Source organism: Artemia sp. Qi Xiang Cuo, chromosome 20 (assembly GCF_049724085.1).
Source record: "Artemia sp. Qi Xiang Cuo chromosome 20, ASM4972408v1, whole genome shotgun sequence".
NCBI classification, from domain to species: Eukaryota; Metazoa; Arthropoda; class Branchiopoda; order Anostraca; family Artemiidae; genus Artemia; species Artemia sp. Qi Xiang Cuo.
The window spans coordinates 7,177,893-7,199,106 of record NC_142813.1 but is presented as its reverse complement, the minus strand read 5'-3'; the positions used below and the strand labels follow the sequence as shown (position 1 = coordinate 7,199,106).

At 36.8% G+C, this 21,214-nt stretch overlaps 1 protein-coding gene across 1 annotated transcript in view; it reads left to right on the top strand.

The window, feature by feature from the left end:
* LOC148939824 (activating signal cointegrator 1 complex subunit 2) overlaps positions 1 to 19,944 on the top strand; it is a 44,625-nt gene extending 24,681 nt beyond the window's left edge. Inside the window, exons 6-8 of the mRNA XM_089105850.1 lie at positions 8,825 to 8,922; positions 10,226 to 10,464; positions 18,217 to 19,944. Coding sequence (XP_088961976.1) covers positions 8,825 to 8,922; positions 10,226 to 10,464; positions 18,217 to 18,326 — 447 coding nt within the window. The 3' untranslated portion in view covers positions 18,327 to 19,944. The remainder of the gene's footprint in view (positions 1 to 8,824; positions 8,923 to 10,225; positions 10,465 to 18,216) is intronic.
* Positions 19,945 to 21,214: the final 1,270 nt, after the last annotated feature.

The window sequence follows — 21,214 nt, the reverse complement described above, 5'->3', positions numbered from 1 at the left end:
CAGTAAAATTTGTGTCAGTTCCTTTTACTTCAGAGTAAAAATTACCAGTATAATTTAAATTACCAGCATAATTACCAGTAAAATTTGTGTCAGTTCCTTGTACTTCACAGTAAAATTACCAGTAAAATTTGTGTCAGTTCCTTTTACTTCAGAGTAAAATTACCAGTAAAATTTGTGTCAGTTCCTTTTACTTCAGAGTAAAAATTACCAGTATAATTTAAATTACCAGCATAATTACCAGTAAAATTTGTGCCAGTTCCTTGTAATTCAGAGTAAAATTACCAGTAAAATTTGTGTCAGTTTCTTTTACTTCAGAATAAAAATTACCAGCATATTTACCAGTAAAATTTGTGCCACTTCCTTGTACTTCAGAATAAAATTACCAGTAAAATTTGTGCCAGTTCCTTGTACTTCAGAGTAAAATTACCAGTAAAATTTGTGCCAGTTCCTTGTACTTCAGAGTAAAATTACCAGTAAAATTTTTGTCAGTTCCTTTTACTTCAGAGTAAAAATTACCAGTATAATTTAAATTACCAGCATAATTACCAGTAAAATTTGTGCCAGTTCTTTGTACTTCAGAGTAAAATTACCGGTAAAATTTGTGCCAGTTCCTTGTACTTCAGAGTAAAATTGCCAGTACTTATTTGAAAATACACATCTGGTATAGTTTTTGTTTTCATACAGTTTTTAGCTCACTTAATAGTTGAAAATTCGTACTTAATTGGCAGTCTGTTTTAAAAGCATTAGTTTTTTTTTTGCTTTGATACAGGACCTTCTATACAAGACTACAATTATCAGCACTTGAAATTGTGACCTGAAAATCCATTTTCGGCCTTTATACTATTTAATTGGCAATTTCTCCTTAAAAGTAAAAGCATTTTGCACTTTACTTGATCCGAAAACATGACCTGGAAACTCATTTTTGGCATTTGTGCATAATTGACAAATAAATTTTTGGCATTTTTACTTAATTAGAATTTGGAAACTTGTCCCTAAAAGTATTTTAATTGAAGTATTTTGTTCAGTAGTGCCAGTTGCTTATACTTCTAAGAACAATTACCAGCACTTAAAATTATGATATGAAAATTGAAATGATAGCATTACTACTTGTCATTTGGCAACTTTTTCTTAAAAGTGCAAACATTTTGTATTCTAGTGCATTTTCACTTAATTAGTATTTGGAAACTGGTTCTTAAAAGTACAAATACTTTGTAGTTTAGCAATAGTCCCTTACGCCTCAAGAGTACAGTTAACAGTATCTGCAACTATAGCTCGAAAATTTATTTTGGCTTTTTTACTTAATTAATTAAAAAACTTTCCTAAAAATAAGCTTTTCAAAGAAAAGTAAAGGCCATTTTAAACTTAAGCTCAGGAGATACAAATACCTGTTACAATTCAAACTCAAAATGACCAGAAATTACTATTAAAGAATAAATGAAACTCAAAGCGAACAGAAATTAAATAAACAATCATAGAAAAAAACATATAACAAGTAATAACATAAATGAATAAATGGATCTTAAAGCGAGTAATTCTTAGATTGAATATGAAAATCAAGTTTAAACTGAAAACAAATATTTTGCTATTAAAGTATATATGAAACTTAAAACCAACAGAAATTAAATAACAATCAATGCAAACAAACATACAATATATATTAATGTAAATGAATAAATAAATCTTAAAACGACTTAAACTTAAATTGAATATGCAAATCAAGTTTGAATCAAATAAAAATAACTATAAACAAGAGTTTGGGTATTGCCTCACTGTAGAAGCCTAAAACCTACTGCGTCATTGGCGCTTTACTGAAAACAATTCTTTCATTAATTAATATTTTAGGGAATAAACATCAGCATATGTATATTAAATTGACAATGCACATTTTTTTTTTCAGTAAACTCATTTGAATTTTTTTTCAGTAATGTAAAAATTATATTCTGGCTTTTAGAAAGCATAGGGATTTTGAACCCTACTCATATTAATTTATGCTTGTTTTGAGTTTGACTCTAATATTTATTATAATATTTGTTCGTTTTGGGTTTCATTTATTTATTGATACTGATTTGGGGTAGTTGTATGCTTGGTAGATTATATGATAGTCCGGACGCCAGGTGTTGAAAGTGTGAATCATACCATGACGGAATGGGGCTGCTACGAGAATTAGCCTAACCTTCACCCCCTAAATTGACCATTTGGATTCAAAAATACCAATGGTACTTGCTTGCGAGTGGTGGAACACTCCAAAACTTCACATTTTATTATATTTTGGTGTTTCATGCAAGAAAATGCATGTTCCACAAAGTTTGAGGTGCAGTTTTCCGCTCAAATAGAAATGCCTAGTAGCTATAGAATGTTTTCATAACAAACAAACACGATTAGTTAGAAAAAATGGCAGAATTAAAAAAAATGGCAAAACTATATGAGTCTTGCACAGTCTTAGAAAGTATAAACAAAATCAAACTAAATATTAGATATATAATGATATTAATTGTTGAAAGATCCATCAGTTCAAGATTTTTTTTTACTGTAATTTTATTTTCCTTTTCAATGCTGTAATAACTGGAAAATAATAAATTTGTAATATACGAGTAATTCGTTTTCAGTGAAGCGCCAATGACGCAGAAGGCTTTAGGTTTTTACAGTTAAAGAAGGGGGCATTATCCAAATTTTGCTTGTCCCCTTCTTTAACTGCCTTGTCTTGTCTTGACCTTTATTTGTCTTGACCAATCTTGAAAAGAACTAACAAATTAAACTGAATATTTGATGCATAATGATATTAATTGCTAAAAGCTCATCATATCAAAATTTTACTGTAATTTAAACATTTGTTTTAAATATTAAGTACAAAAGAAAACATTTGTAATATAATTCTTTTTTTGTAAAGCGCCAATGACGCAGTAGATTTTAGGCTTCTACAGTGTGGCCATATACAAACTCTTGTTTGTAGCTATTTTTATTCGATTCAAACTTGATTTGTATATTCAATTTAAGTTTCACTCATTTTAAGATTTATTTATTCATTTACATTAATATATGTTGTATGTTTGTTTGCATTGATTGTTATTTAATTTCTGTTGGTTTTTAAGTTTCATATATACTTTAATAGCAAAATATTTGTTTTCATTTTAAACTTGATTGTCATATTCAATTCAAGAATTACTCGCTTTAAGATGTATTTATTCATTTATGTTATTACTTGTTGGATGTTATTTGCTATCATTGTTTATTTAATGTCTTATTACTTTGGGCTTAATTTAATCCTTATAAGTAATTTCTGGTCGTTATGAGTTTGAATTTTAACAGGTATTTGTATTTCCTGATCTCAAGTTTAAAATGGCCTTTACTTTTCTTTGAAAAACCTATTTTTTGGAAAGTGTTTTTTAATTAATTTTTGTTCGTTTTTGATTGCAACAAGTTTCAAGTTCTTATGGCATGGGGGGGGGGGTGCTTACTGTCCGATTATTCTTTACTTTAAAAAACGGATCTAGAACTTTCAATTTAAATCAAATGAGGCTTTTTTCAAAGTCTATACAATTACCTCTTTGATAAGAACCTTATATATGAACAATAGACAGCTTGCATAACTTCTGGACAGCGATTGACAACAATGAATGGATTAAAAAAATAGCTCCAATAAGGGGGTTTAGACCATTACACTTTTCTTTGAAAAACTTATTTTTTGGAAAGTGTTTTTTAATTAATTTTTGTTCGTTTTTGATTGCAACAAGTTACAAGTTTTTATGGCATGGGGGGGGGGTGCTTACTGTCCGATTATTCTTTACTTTAAAAAACGTATCTAGAACTTTCAGTTTAAATCAAATGAGGCTTTTTTCAAAGTCTATACAATTACCTCTTTGATAAAAACCTTATATATGAACAATAGACAGCTTGCATAACTTCTGGACAGCGATTGACAACAATGAATGGATTAAAAAAATAGCTCCAATAAGGGGGTTTAGACCATTACACTTGCTGACACAAAGAGATCACGACTGTTTAGAATTGACCTCATTAGGATTTTGTGTGCCAAAGCAATTTTACATCTATCTCAGAGTATGTATTTTAACCTTATAATTGGGTAATTATAATAGATTTCCTATGTGTTCTTCCCATACAAAACCCCTTCCTATAAGTTATAAAGCCCCTTTAATAAGTTATGCCCCAGGGCATAACTTACAATTCCTACCCCTGGGCCCTGGTGGGCTGTGTCGACACCGGAGTTTTTTGTTATCAGAACGTTGAACTATTTTACCAAAATTTCTATCCCAAAATTTTTATCTGATGCATTTAGGGCGTGGAGGGGGGGGGGCTAGTCACCCTCCAATCTCTTTTGACTCTTAAAAAGTGAACAATAACTTTCAATTTTCAGTCAAATGAGACCTCTCCAAAGTTTATACAAGCATCCCTTCCATAAGAAATAATGGAAGGATTTGGAGAATCCTTAAATTACAACTCTTGCCCTGAGGGCTGTGGGAGATTTGTCATCACCAAAGAATGGATTTCCAGGAATTAAAACTACGCTTAATAATATAGATATCACAAAACTATCATTTGAAGTGTGTTGGAGAAAATTCGGGCGTGAGACGGGGTTAGTTACCCTCAAATCATTCTCGGATATTAAAATGAGCACAACCCTTTGAAGTTCAAATCGAATGAGCCTATTTTGGAGTTTCTACGACACTGCCTTCTATAAAAACTTATATGCCCCCAGGGCATAACTTAAAACCCTTGCCCGGAGGGTTGTGGAGGATTGTCCTCCTCAAAAATATATTTTCTATCTGAAAATCAACTATGCTGAACGAAATGGCTATCTCAAAATTTTGATTGGATGTGTTTGGGGAATAATGGGCGTGGGGGGGGGGGCTAGTTGCCCTCCAATCACTTTCGACTATTAAAAGGGGCATTATCACTTTGAATTTGCAATTGAATGAGCCTTTTTTGAAGTTTCTACGACAATGCTTTCTATAAAAACCTTATATGCCCCCACGTCATATCTTAAAACCCTTGCCCTGAAGGTTGTGGGGGAGTGTCCTCCTCAAAAACATATTTTCTACCTTGAAATCAACTATGCTGAACAAAATAGCTATCTCATAATTTTGATGGGATGTGTTTGGGGAAATGATGGGCGTCAGGAGGGGGGGGGGCGAGTTGCACTCCAATCACTTTCGACTATTAAAAAAGGAACTAGCCCTTTAATTTCCAATCGAATGAGCCTATTTTTAAGTTTCTACGACAACGCCTTCTATAAAAACCTTATATGCCCCCAGGGCATAAGTTAAAACCTTTGCCCTGAGGGCTGTGGGGGAGTATCCTCCTCAAAAACATATATTCCATCTAGAAATCAACTATGCTGAACAAAATGGCTGTCTCAAAATTTTGATTGAATGTGTGTGGGGGAATGATCGGCGTGGGGGGGGGGGCTAGTTACACTCCAATCCTTTTCGACTATTAAAAAGGGCACTAGACCTTTAATTTCCAATCGAATGAGCATGTTTTGAAGTTTCTACGACAACGCTTTCTATAAAAACCTTATATGCCCCCAGGGCATAACTTAAAACTCTTGCCCTGAGGGTTGTGGGGGAGTATCCTCCTCAAAAATATATATTCTATCTGGAAATCAACTACGTTGAACAAAATGGCTATCTCAAAATTTTGATTGGATTTGTTTGGGGAATGATGGGCGTGGGGGGGGGGGGGGCTATTTGCCCTCCAATCATTTTCGACTATTAAAAGGGCACTAGCCCTTTAATTTCCAAACGAATGAGCCTGTTTTGAAGTTTCTACGACAACGCCTTCTATAAAAACCTTATATGCCCCCAGGGCATAACTTAAAACCCTTGCCCTGAGGTTTGTGGGAGAGTGTCCTCCTAAAAAATATATTTACGATCTGGAAATCAACTACGCTGAACAAAATGGCTATCTGAAAATTTTGATTGGATGTGTTTGGGGAAATGATGGGCGTGGGGAGGGGGGAGAGGGGCTAGTTACACTCCAATTACTTTCGACTATTAAAAAGGGCACTAGCTCTTTAATTTCCAATCGAATGAGCCTGTTTTGAAGTTTCTACGGCAACTCCTTCTATAAAACCTTATATGCCCCCAGGGCATAGCTTAAAACCCTTGCCCTGAAGGTTGTGGGGGAGTATCCTCCTCAAAAGTATATTTTCTATCTGGAAATCAACTACCCTGAACAAAATGGTTATCTCAAAATTTTGATTGGATGCATTTGGGGGAATAATGGGCGTGGGGGGGGGGGCTTAGTTGCCCTCCAATTTCTTTTGACTATTAAAAGGGCACTATCCCTTTGAATTTCCAATCGTAATGAGCCTTTTTTGAAGTTTCTACGAAAACGCCTTCTATAAAAACCTTATATGCCCCCAGGTCATATCTTAAAACCCTTGCCCTTAAGGTTGTGGGGGAGTGTCGTCCTCAAAAACATATTTTCTATCTGGAAATTTACTATGCTGAACAAAATAGCTATCTCCAAAATTTTGATTGGATGTGTTTGGGGAAATGATGGGCGTGGGGGGGGGAGGTGGCTAGGTGCCCTCCAGTCCCTTTCGAATATTAAAAAGGGCACTTGCCCTTTGAATTTCCAATCGAATGAGCCTTTTTTGAAGTTTCTACGACAACGCCTTCTATAAAAACCTTATATGCCCCCAGGTCATATCTTAAAACCCTTGCCCTGAAGGTTGTGGGGGAGTGTCGTCCTCATAAGCATATTTTCTATCTGGAAATCAACTATGCTGAACAAAATAGCTATTTCAAAATTTTGATTGGATGTGTTTGGGGAAATGATGGGCGTCAGGAGGGGGGGGGGGTGCTAGTTGCACTCCAATCACTTTCGACTATTAAAAAGGGCACTATCCCTTTAATTTCCAATCGCATGAGCCTGTTTTGAAGTTTCTACGACAACGCCTTCTATAAAAACCTTATATGCCCCCAGGGCATATTTTAAAACCCTTGCCCTGAGGGTTTTGGGGGAGTGTCCTCCTCAAAAAAATATTTTCTATCTGGAAATCAACTACGCTGAACAAAATGGTTATCTCAAAATTTTGATTGGATGTGTTTGGGGGAATGATGGGCGTGGGGGGGGGGCTAGTTGCCCTCCAATCATTTTCGACTATTAAAAACGGAGCTAGCCCTTTAATTTCCAATCGAATGAGCCTGTTTTGAAGCTTTTATTACAACGCCTTCTATAAAAACCTTATATGCCCCCAGGGCATAACTTAAAACCCTTACCCTGAGGGTTGTGGGGGAGTGTCCTCCTCAAAAATATATTTTCTGTCTGGATATCATCTACGCTGAACAAAATGGCTATCTCAAAATTTTGATTGGATGTGTTTTGGGAAATGATGGGCTTGGGGGGGGGGGGGGCTATTTGCCATCCAATCACTTTTGACTATGAAACAGGGAACCAGCCCTTTCATTTCCGATTGATTGAGTCTGTTCTGTTATTTTTATGACAACATCTTCTATAAGAACATTATCTGCCCCCCAGGGCATAACATAAACCCCTCTTCCTGTGGGGTTTGGGGGAGTGTCCTCCCCAAAAATACAGTTTCTATATGGAAATCAACTATGCTGAACAAAATGGCTATCTGAAAATTTTGATTGGATGTGTTTGGGGAAATGATGGGCGTGGGGGGGGGGGCGGGGGGCTACTTACACTCCAATCACTTTCAACTATTAAAAAGGGCACTAGCCCTTTAATTTCCAATGGAATGAGCCTTTTTTTAAGTTTATACGACAACACTTTCTATAAAAACCTTATATGCCCCCAGGGTATAACTTAAAACCCTTGCCCTGAGGGTTTTGGGGGAGTATCCTCCTCAAAAATATATTTTCTATCTGGAAATCAACTACGCTGAACAAAATGGCCATCTCAAAATTTTGATTGGATGTGTTTGGGGGAATGATTGGCGTTGGGGGGGGGGGGCTAGTTGCCCCCCAATCATTTTCGACTATTAAAAAGAGCACTAGAACTCTCGATTTCCAATCGAATGAGCCCCCTTTGAAGCTTCTACGACGACCTCTTCCATTTGAAGTGCCTCTGGAAAAAAAAAATAATAATAAAACATTGGAGCCGTATGGCCTTTACTATAGGCAACCCTATAGCGTTGCCTCTGATTGGCATCTTGTTCTTAAAAGTACACTATTGCCAGTTCCTTGTATTTGAAAATATAGCTGCCAGTACATAAATAATGGCTTGATTTTTTTTTTGCGTGACAATGCTGTGATTTCTTTCTATAGCATTGAAGATGGCAGTGTTTTCCAAAACAAAGCATGTTCTTAGAATGCTAACTTAAGCTAACTGGACTCAAAACAACTGAGAATTAAAACAACCTAACTGAGTTCAAGTCAGTTCAATACGGTTCGGGCTTGATCCTTGTCTGAATACTAGCTAAGCCTTTATTGTGAACGGATTTGGATCAACTGATTCAGTATATGCACTAGATGGTACTATTAAAGATGGTACTTTCATCTGGAGTGGGCATCAATATGCAGTAAGGTTCTGTATTTTGTAATTTGTTTTATTATGATGATGAATGTGATGGTACTTTTAATTCCTATATGTATTTGTTCATTTTAAATTTCTATAGCTCATGCCTATATCTCTTGTATGATTCGTGTATCTTATTTTGAACAGGTTTTTAACTAAAAATAAGGTTCTATGATTTTTTTCATGTAATTTAATGTGATGAATATGATAGTACTTATGATTTATTAGTCTCATTTTGTATATATCCTCATTGAGAATTCTTATATTTCATATACAGTTTACATGCGGCGAGATTCTAACAGCTTCAAATCTATTTTAGTATGATGATGAATACGATGATACTTATGATTCCTACACAATTGGAAAATTGGAACCTAATGCTCCTGATCCTGAGATTCAAGGAAGCGCTTATAACAGGTAAACTTTCCCTTGGGACCGTAAATAACGACGAAGGCCACACTGGCCTTTCCAATAAATACGTGACTATTAAAACTATTTAAAAAAAAATAAATATTCCTAGAATCATCACTTTAAGGAAGTGAACTTGGTTTAACTATACCTCTTTTAACTATAAAAATTCTTCACTGTCTTAGAATAATTCCTATCTGTATATAGAATAATATAATAATATTGTTTATTAATTTATCATATATTTCAATCTCTTACTTCACTCTTTTATTCTTTACTTTACTTTCCTTTAGTTTACCTCTTGCTTCCTCTTTCTTTCCTGCTTCCTCTTACTTAATGTCCCAAGGGCATTAAAATAAAAACATTTCGCTCCTTGTAGTCCTACATATATTCATATCTGATAACCGATTTTTTTTTGGTTATTTAAAAATTATGAAGAATTTAAGGCAGTATCATATTTTCGTTAGTGCTGCCACGTTGATACGTGAAAATAAATAAGCAAAACTTAGTGAAATTTGACAACGCTTTTCGCCCGTAAAATTTCAAAAATCAACAATCAGTTAATATGCCGATAAGGCCGTTCTTTTGCTCTAAGATGTTACATCTAAGACCTCATATCTTTTTGCAAGGATTTCCGTTCTTTTGTTCATCTTTGTTCTAAGATCTTACGGCTCAATGTTGTGACCGAAAAGTGTGAAGAACACCATCTTTCTGCCACACAGAACGATGATGAGAGAACTTTGATGATATGCTCATCATTGTTCTTAGATCACTGACCAAAGCAGAATGATGAAAGACGTTTGCAAAAGAACGCCATAAGCTGTAAGATCTTCGTGCTAAGATTTCACTTTTAAGCGTTCTTCGTCAAAAGATGTAAGATCTTAGCACAAAGGTGAGTAAAAGAATAGGCCTAATGGAAATTACGCTTTCAAATGAAAGCTATTTTCAAACTTAAGCTGTTTGTTGCCATTTTTCGCTGAATTTTTGCTTATTTTACATGTTTTTGTTTATTTCCCCTGACTTTTCACCTTGTTTCTTTCCTGTAAATTTGGTGCACGCCACTACCAAAAATTGCGTAATTGCATATGGAGTTTTTTTTCCTTTAAAAATCAAATTCCCGGCTTTTCCTAATTTTTTAAGATGTTTATCGCTGATCAAGTTTCCACTTAACCAATTTACACAATCAAGGTTTCGAAGTTCACTGTCCTTGGTACAAAGAGTTTGAAGTATGGCAGTGGCTGATCGGCAAGGTACCCTAACTTATGAGTTGTATCTAAGGCCCACATCAGAACAAAATGTCATACATTTTTAGATCTTTTGTCACTCCTCGAGTACTGCAACCAAGACGGCAAATAGGCGCAGAAGACGATATTGATGAAAATGAGGAAGAGCAGGCAGCTGGTCCTAGTTTCCGAACTGAGGCCTTTGTAGAGAACCCTGAAGTGGTTCGCCAAAGAATGGAAGAGAGGCGACAGAGTCAAATGAGAGGAAGAGGAAGGGGCCGAGGAGCAGGAGGCGGAGCTGGACCTCCTCGAGAACGGGATGTAGTTGGTGAGTTCAATCTTTTTTCATTTCATTTATAAATAACAGTTAAATTTTGGTAGATATCTCAACATATATAGAGTATAGAAAGCTTATTAGCCCTCTGAGATATAGGGCATATTCGCCTGCTGACTGGGAAAAATATGTCCACCATTCTGTTATTCATAATAAAAACTTAAACTGAAAATAAATAAGAAATCTACTCTCCGTACATTCATACGAATACAACCAATCTGCTCGTTACTGTTCAGTAATCATAATAATAATAAAAAAAACATCATGGATAAAAAATTATCCGTCACGACCAATAACTGGTGTCAAAGAAAAAAAAAACAAAAAAACACCAATCCGTCAACAGAAAAAACTGGTAGCAAAGTAAAAAAACCCAATCCGTTAACACTAATAACTGGTGTCAAAGTAAAAAAAAAAAGACCGTCAACACCAATAACTGGTGTCAAAGTAAAAAAAAAAAACCAAACCGTCAACACCAATAACTGGTGTCAAAGTAAAAAAAACACCAGTCCTTCAAAACCAATAACTGATGTCAAAGTAAAAAGAAACACCAATCCGTCAACACCAATAACTGGTGTCTAAGTAAAGAAACACCAATCCGTCAACACCAATAACTGGTATCAAAGTAAAAAAACACCAATCCGTCAAAACCAATAACTGATGTAAAATTGAAAAAAAAAACAAAAAAAAACAATCCGTCAAGACCAATAACTGGTGTCAAAGTAAAAACACATCAATCCGTCAACACCAATAACTGGTGTCTAAGTAGAAAAACACCAATCCGTCAACACCAATAACTGGTGTCAAAGTAAAAAAAAACACAAATCTGTCAAGACCAATAACTGATTTCAAAGTAAAAAAACAGAAAACAATCCGTCAACACCAATAACTACTTACTTACTTAAGACTCCTGCCGGGGGTTCGGCGTAGAGAACGATGAGACCAGGCGCCTCCAGGTTGACCTATCGCTTGCCGGGCTCGTAGCTTGTTCCACTGGGATGTGGGCTTGGGTGAAGAATTCATCGGCTTTGTCTTTCCATCTAGTGGGGGGGGGGGCGTCCTCTGGGTCGCTTCCATCCGTGTATGGTGGGGTCGAAGTCAAATGCAATCCGTGCTTGGGCGTCGCATGACATACGAAGGAAGTGGTCGTACCACCGAACAGTACGCGGGGCGAGCTGCGTCGAGAAAGGGGTTTGAGCGGTACGTAACAGGAGGGTCTGGTTGCTAACGAAGTCAGTCCAGTAAAGTCCCTCGATTCTTCGGAGATGTTTTGTCTGTGCGGCATTGACGGCGCTGAGGATAGATTTTGCAGCTGGCCAAGTCTCCGCTCCATACAGGTGCACGGTGCTGACTGACGCATTGTAAATGCACATTTTGGTAAAGCGGCTTATGTTTGGCTTTCGCCAAGTGCTGCTAAGCCTCCCAACAAGTGCTGACGCTTTGGCTATTCGAGATGTAAGCTCTTTTGTGATCAGTGATCAAGCCATCCTTCGACAGAATAGATCCCGGGTGCGTGAAGTCTTCAACCACATCTACTCGGTTGCTTCCTATGTTGACTTCCTTTACAGTAGAACGGGACGTGGGGGGGGGGCTCAAGGAGCATAACTTTGGTTTTATTCCAGTTGATCTTCAGTCCAACTTTCGAGGCTTCTTTTGAGAGCACCTGGAGAGCTTTGGTGACCTTTTGAAGGTGCTCGCAACTAGCGCTGTCGTCGGTGAAGTCAGCATCAGAGAGTAGCCGGTCTTCGAACTGAAGGCGATTTGTCGTGCTGGTCATAATATGGTCTATGACGCAGTTGAAACGCTTCGGAGCGGCGGCGCAACCTTGCCGGACGCAAGTCTTCGCCGAGAATATGGGACTGTGTCTTCCATTGACTTGCACGCAGCTTTCCGTATCCTCATACAGCTTTTCAAAAAGTGAGCAATATTTTTTGGGTAGACCCGTAGTTCCTAGTATCAGCCAAAGTGAATGGCGATCAACAGAATCGAAGGCAGCCTTAAAGTCCAAGAATGCGATGTACGCTTTTCGGTGGAACTCTCGCGTCTTTTCGATCAACTGGCGCATAGTGAAAATATGCTCTGTCATCGACCTGCCGGGCATGAATCCGGCTTGCTGGACTCTTATCTTTCTACGCAAAAAAATGGAACACCTTTCCAGGAGTGACATGGCGAAGAGTTTACCAGGAACGGAGAAAAGCGTGATCCCACGACAGTTGGAGCAGATTTGACGGCTGCCCTTACGTTTCCAGAGCGGCAATATGATGCCAGCACGCCAGTCATTCGGTATGCATTCTGTCGTCCATACAGCTGAGAAGATTAGCTGGAGCCACAGAATCATCGCCGCACCCCGTACTTGAGGAATTCTGAAGAAATACCACAGACCCCGGGGGCTCGATTATTATTTAACCGTTTTACAGCATTTTAGATCTCAGAGGTTGTAAACGGTTGCGATACAAGGTCGGAAGTAGCCTCGGGTGTGGCCATGGCTGCTTGAATCAGATCTGGGTCGGGATGAGCAACTGCCTCGGCGTTCAAAAGCGATGAGAAGTGACTGCTCCAGGCGGAGAGTTGGCCTGCGTCGTTATCCAGCATGCTAACGTCAGCAGACGAAACACGGCTCACGGTGGAAATCTTCCCTTCCGTCAGCTTGCGGAGGTGTTTGTACAGGGAGCAGGTGTCTCCTTTCCTTGAAGCATCTTCAAGATCGCTGGCTTTATTGTCACCAAAGGTCTTCCTATCACTGTGCTGTAGGCTATTGCGCAGGCAATTGAGTCGTCTGTACTATGGTATATTCTTTGCTAAGCTGGCCTTCCGGCACAGCTCGATCACAGACAGAGTCTCCTGGGATATCCAGGGTTTATTCTTGTGTCTGCTGCAGCCAATGGTACTGCCAGCAGAATCGAGTATATTATCTTTGAAAGACTTCCATGCTACTTCAGGGTCGTCCAGAACTTGGAGGCAGCTAAACCGGTTAGAGATATCGAGAGCATACTTCTGTTGCTTCTCGGATGCAGCCAGACTACTCAGATCGAGCATGGGAGGCCGTCTTTCTTATCGTTGTGCTCTCAGGCGTAGCCTCAGTGTGGCGACTACCATCCTATGGTCTGTGTTTCCAAGCTCGGCCGACCTATAAGTCCGTCAATTTGTTATTGACGAGCGCCAGCGACCCAAGATCATAACATAATCGAGCATCTTCTTTGTCTCGCCGTCGTTACTATACCAACTGTATTTTTGTATATCTCGTCTCTCAAAGAGCGTGTTTGATATGACCAGATTATGCATATTGCAGAGCTGGAGGAATCTTTGTCCGTTGTCATTCGGTGGATCCGGAGTCACAGGGCCAAGAACACTTCTCCACACGCCCTCCCTGTCATTTACCGTCGCATTAAGGTCTCCCAGTAGAGTGATGATGCCGTGGGGTGGAATTCTGGACAGGGTCTCTGACAACTCTATGTATAACTGACTATTTAATTCCGCAGGACTCAGATTCGTGGGAGCATAGCATACAATAATTGTGCACTATCCATTTTTAAACTGAGGCTGGGCCATCAGTATTAAACCTGTAATTTATTTAGAAGAGAAACCGCATCTCTTAGCTCTGGCGTTCAGCGCCAGGCCTACACAATTTTTCTTGCTGTTTGGGTCACCAGACCAGATCAGGTGATATCCTTCACCAATATCCTCGGACTCTCTTCCGACAAGGCGGACCAACCACAGCTACATTGAAGCGTTTTTGCTCATAGGCAAGCATTGATTTAGCTCCAGGAAAGTTGAGTATGAGTGCTTTCCCGGTGATGAGTCGTCTTTCATCTCAGTCAATAAGATTCATTCGATGGTCTGAAATTGGTCCAGGGACATGCTGGGGTCGTGAAAGGTAAAAGGGGGTAGGTCATCCGAGGCAGTATCATCGTTTTTCGTTGCGGTAAAATTTTCGAGTGAAGAGTTGCAGGACCAACCGACCCTAGGTCTGGGATCTAATTAGAGCTAGGACTTGCCTACATACTGAGATTCCCTGGGGTGGGCTCCACCCACCTCATCAGGTTGAGGCTGCCCATTAACATGGAGTGTTTAGTTAGGGGAAACCCCATATCCAGAGGCATGTGGTCAGCAGAGATAGTCTGCCTCATTCCGGACGATCTCCATCCGCCTCCAACCAATTTTTACTTTGACACCAATAACTGCTGTCAAAGTAAAAAAAAACACGAATCCTTCAACACCAATAACTGGTGTCAAAGTAAAAAATACCAATCGTCAAAACTAATAACTGATGTCAAAGTAAAAAAATACCAATCCGTCAACACCAATAACTGGTGTTTAAGTAAAGAAACACCAATCCGTCAACACCAATAACTGGTGTCAAAGTGAAAAAACACTAATCCTTCAAAACAAATAACTAATGTCAAAGTAAAAAAAAAAAAATCCGTCAACAACAATAACTGGTGTCAAAATAAAAAAAAACACCATTCCATCAACACCAATAACTGGTGACAAAGTAAATAAACACCAATCCGTCAAAACCAAAAACTGATGCCAAAGTAAATAAAAACAATCCGTCAGCAATAATAACTGGTGTCAAAGTAAAAACACACCATTCCTTCAGCACCAATAACTGGTGTCAAAGTGAAAAAACACTAATCCTTCAAAACCAATAACTGATGCCAAAGTAAAAAAATACCAATCCGTCAACACCAATAACTGATGTCAAAGTAAAAAAATACCAATCCGTCAACACCAATAACTGGTGTCTAAGTAAAGAAACACCAATCCGTCAACACCAATAACTGGTGCCAAAGTGAAAAAACACTAATTTTTTAAAACAAATAACTGATGTCAAAGTAAAAAAAAAGAATCCGTCAACAACAATAACTGGTGTCAAAATAAAAAAAAACACCAATCCATCAACACCAACAACTGGTGACAAAGTAAATAAACACCAATCCGTCAAAACCAAAAACTGATGTCAAAGTAAATAAAAACAATCCGTCAGCATTAATAACTAGTGTCAAAGTAAAAACACACCAATCCGTCAACACCAATAACTGGTGTCAAAGTAAAAAAAACACCAGTCCTTCAAAACCAATAACTGATGTCAAAGTAAAAAGAAACACCAATCCGTCAACACCAATAACTGGTGTCTAAGTAAAGAAACACCAATCCTTCAACACCAATAACTGATATCAAAGAAAAAAATACCAATCCGTCAACACCAATAACTGGTGTCTAAGTAAAGAAACACCAATCCGTCAACACCAATAACTGGTGTCAAAGTGAAATAACACTAATCCTTCAAAACCAATAACTGATGTAAAAATAAAAAAAAAACAATCCGTCAACAACAATAACTGGTGTCAAAATAAAAAAAAACACCAATCCATCAACACCAATAACTGATGTCAAAGTAAATAAAAACAATCCGTCAGCACTAATAACTGGTGTCAAAGTAAAAAAAGGAGAGAAAAATATATCAAACTAAAATTGGCATTATTTAAGCTTTTTATTATGTCTTTTCTGTAAATGTCTTTTGTCATTTTATTTTTTAGGCTATTCCTATGTTGCTAAGTATTATTTTCTTTTCTCTCTCATTTAAACAGAGCATTTCAGATTTTTATATTATCGTTGATGGTCAACATTCTTCTTTGTAAATTAATTTGATCTAATTTTTAATCCTCTTTTTTTTTCAAACAAAGATTTCTCAATTTTAGCAAATCAACCCCTCAACCCCTATTGAATGAATGAATGTATTTAATACCCATCAGTGGGAAAACAGATGGAGCAAAAAAAGCACAATACCCTAATTCATCTGACACAAACAAAATAAAAAACAAAACAATCAGAAACAGATGATACAGGTGATACAGAACAGATAAACAAATATCTCCATAGTTTGGGGACCAGTTGAAACAGGGAACCACTTCTTGTATCTGGATAGCCTACTCTCTTCTGATAATTACCATAGCTCTGGTGTCAAACAGCTACTTGAAATTGCCAACAATAGCTTCCGAAGGCTAACCAACCACTATAAAAACAACAAACTGCACCCACTCCGTAGCCTAGTCATCCCTATAGTCATATATGGGTGCAACCATGGTCAACTTCTATAAAACCCAAAACTGCACCTTTTCAGTAGCCTAGTCATCCTCATAGTCATGTATGGGTGCAAACATGGCCAACCTCTATAAAACACACAAACTCCACCTACTCCGTAGCCTAGTCATCCTCATATGGGTGCAACCACGGCCAACCTCTATAAAACCCACAAATTGCACCTACTCCGTAGGCTAGTCATCCTCATATGGGTGCAACCATGGCCAACCTCTATAAAACCCACAAAATGCACCTACTCCGTAGCCTAGTCAACCTCATATGGGTGCAACCATGTCCAACCTCTATAAAACCCACAAAATGCACCTACTCCATAGTCTAGTCATCCCCATAGTCATGTATGGATGCAAACATGGATTCTCAAAACCGAATACGAAAGAAAACATTTAGCTGTCGAGATGAGATTACTCTGTAACACTACGAGAACCATATGGTCTTGTGCCGTCTATGTGGAAGTATGGATGAGAGTGTAGGTCGTGTGATGTATGAGTGTGAGGAATTACTTCCACGTTCGTGATGCGAGACGTCTATAATAATGAGTAATAATAATAACAACTTCTATTTTGTTAAAACCCCTAGGAACGTGCCATGGCAATACAAAACCAAAAAGAAAATTTACTTCGAAATATTTGACATTACATAAATAAAGAAAAACTCAAATCAGAAAAATCTACTTCTGTGTTCGATTGCCAGCCTGAGAAATCGTCCAAAATTGTTACCGCTTGCCAAACATTCATTACATTCACCAGCCATCTCTCATCAAACCTACACTCTCCATTCATTTCGTTTTGCAACTCACTTATATTTATTATAAGCTTTTATAAATTAATTAATTATTTAATAACTTATAAATGTTTTTGGTGTCGGATAGGCACTATACATTTTTAAAGGTCGAGGGCCCCAAGTTTCGGCTCATGCTACAATGATATTTAATATTTAAAAACTACTGGAAAAGATTATATATGAAAGTACCTATGTCTCAATAATAATAATAATAATAATAATAAAAAAAAAAAAAAAAAAAAAAAAAAAAAAAAAACACAACTACAACAACGTGCAATCCAGTGGCGGTTTTCAGAACTATTTTGCCAGTGTTGTCAAACGATGTGTTTTTGCTTAGTAACCCAACTCATTTATTAGAAATGCACGAATATATAGCTTAAAGATTGTGCAAAGTTTTATTAGGAAATTGAGAATTGGAAAATTGATTTCACGTCCCCGAAAGTAAAATGTACTTGATTACTTACCAATATGAGTCCCTGGTTGAACTTGGTTGATGTAAGAATGCTAGGGTTGTTCTATTTTTCTAGTTTTACTGTTCGTATTTTAATGTAAGTTTTTATTTTATATTTTCATTTGTATTATGCCGAGGACGACCCTCGGACATAGTCGAGGGCCGTTTCGAATTCCACTGTCTCACGGAAAAAATTACCTATTGTTCTACTTGTTATTTGTTGTTTATGATGAAAAGGCAGTGTGGTGTTCGTCGCTGTTTAATGACAAATTGATACAACAGGTCCAATCATCATTTCTCTGATATCAAAGCCCAACTCTTAAAGAACGAACATAGCTGTCTAAGTTTGTTTGACAGACTAATGAAGAGCTTCGATAATTTTGGTTTTGAACTTAGATGGTATTTCTTTCTAGGGAAAGCGAAAGGCCAGGGTCAAGAGAAAGACGTCCTTATCAATCGGAGACGTAAAATGATGAACAAAACCAGCTACAAAGGTCAATCAGATAGAAAACGGGGATTCTGATTGATGAAAAACTAGGTTATTCTTTTTATGTGAATAGAGGTCCGTGTTGCCACCCAGGCAAGTTTTTTGTACTATAGTACACACAATAAACCAAATTCGTCAAAAAATGTGCCTTATACTAAATGGAAGTTAAATTTATCGTCAATGTCCAATAGTAATGTACATTCTGTATCATAGAAAAAAATCTGCATAAATACCTACAAAAGCCCATAAAAAGGTACAACAAATGATGCACTAATGCCATAGCTGGCAACCCTGGCTTCAGTAATAAAGCGAACCACGTCCAGTTTTGCCATTTCAAATTACAGATTTTGCTGCATAACTGAAACCTAAAATTTGTTTTATGGATTCACGAACTCAAATCAAATTCATGAATTAGGCGATATATCACCATTGTCATGCATAAAGGTTGTATGTGATATTTTATCCTCCGAAACGTACTTTAATTATTTTGATATACATAGGTTTGTTGATCCTCCCCTTAGAGAGTATTTAGCAAATGTCTTTTAGCAATTATCTCAGAATCGTGAAAATGTCAGATACGACCTTCCGGTTTGAAAGCGACAATATTGCAGTAATTTCTTTAGTGCTCCTTGAATATCTTACTTCCTTTTTTTTAACAACAATAAACTAACTGAACTTGCATTCAAGTTAAATATTCCGCGGTATAACTAAAACTCAAAATTTGTTTGTGCTTTCGCGAACTCAAATATAGTTTGCGGATTAGGCAATATACTGTCGCTGTCGTGTCCAATTGTCATAAATGACATTTTTCATGCTAATAAGATAATTGCCGAAAACTGTTGGCTAAGCAGTTCTGAAAGGAAGGATAAGCTGAGCAGTGCATACCTGGTCGCATATGACATTTTTCATGCCCCTAAAATAATTGTCAAAACCCGTTCACAATGCAGTCCTGAAAGGATCAGCAGGGCAATGCACGCCAAAAGGTTATTATTGACATTTTTCATGCCCTTAAGATAATTGCCAAAAACTGTTTTCCAAGCAGTTCTGAAAGTAAGGATCAGCAGGGCATCTTGATCTACACCGATCTGTGGATTCTGCATTACAGGCAACTTAGCAAATAGGTTTGGAAATTATCTCAGAATCGTGAAAATGTCAGATACGACCTTTAGGTTTGAAAGTGACGATATTGCACCAATTTCTTTAGTGCTCCGGGAATATCTTACTTCCATTTCTTTTTAGAGCAACAGGAAATTAACTATACTTTGTTTTATTATTTTCAGTTTAATTGAAAACAACGATAATTGTCATAATTTGACAATAAAAATTTAAATTTCAAAATATTCATTTGAAATGTCAATGAAATAAAAAATGTCAATTTGAAAATTGACAACGAAAATTATCACAACTTTTATCCTCGTACACACTATTCGTATTATGTCTGGTGTGTATTAATCTAATCATCATGATTTCAAATAAGTGTAATAAACATTATAAATTAAAAGCGATATTGGCGTAATATTTGGATTAAGCGTGAGGTATCCTGAGTCGTTGAGGACTCATTGCCAAAATATGAGTGTGAAATAAAAGTCATATTTTTGGAAGAAGCGGAAGGGGTTGTCCCTATTAATAGGAATTGTCCTATTAAAGCTCTTCCCTTTTGAAATAATTAAGAACCATAACCTAAAAATCGTTTTGTAATTCGAAAATTATCTTCTTCTTTTTTTTTTTTTTTTTTTTTTTTTTTTTTTTTTTTTTTTTTTTACAAGAATATTATCACATATATACAGGGTGTTTATGTATCGTTACATATATTCATGAAGAAAAGTTTATAATATAGTTACTTTTCTGTATTTGGTCCAAATGCAGAAATATTCATGTATAGTAAATGTTATTATATGTTGAATAAATGAAGTTTTTTTTATTACTTGAAAAAATGAAGTTATTTTCTTCAATTGGGTTTAAGAAATGAAGTCATTTTCTTCAATGGGCTTGAGGAAATAAAGTTGATTATTTAATTGACTTAAAGAAATGTTTTTTATTTCATTGACTTTGAGAAATGAAGTCAGTTTCTTCTGTTGGCTTGCAAGAAATAAAATTATTCTCTTTAAGTGGCTTGAAGAAAGGGGTGTTAAGAGTCTGGGAGCAGAAATATATTCGAACCAGAAGCAAAATGGAGAATTCTGATTGCTCCAAAACCGGGTGTTAGGTATTTCAACTATCTATGGGTATGGGTACAAGAGTGAAAACCGGTGCTAGCGTCGGTGAAAAAAGCCTCAATGCCATCTAGCATCTGGGAGTTTTTTCAGTGTGATAATGAGAATTATTAATTTAATTTCGGAAGTTGGTAAAATCTGTGCTGTGGTCTCAGTTCCCGATAGAAAAACGATTACGAAGCTTGAAAGAATGCCAAGTGACGCCAAGCGCTAGATGGTGGTGAGGTTTTTTTGCAACACTAGCGCCAGTTTTTCCTCTTGTAAGTTACCCATATTCTTTGCACTAGTTCTTAAGTATTTTCAACAGGTTGGATTACATTTTTAATAGATCGAGTCTGTTACACCAATAGGCTTAGGGTTTATGTTCCTTATACAAGTTTTGGCATATTATTTTCCTGATTTCAATATTTCAATTTCACTCGACAATTATGCTATTATTCGATAGCACAGATTCTGCTTTATCACATATTCTACCGAATTATATTTTCGAAACTGCTTTCTTTTATGTGGAAAATCACGTTGAAAAGGCAAAAAAAAACATGCAAAACAGGAACATCAACTTTTTAACAACTTTAGATTCTCAAGAAAAATTATTAATTTTTTCAAAGTTCTGACTCTATAAATGGATCTGAAACAATAAATCAGGTCTATGTACCTTGTCCTTTTGTTGCCTTTTGACTAGTCGCAAAATCGCATGTTTCAGAAGGAACA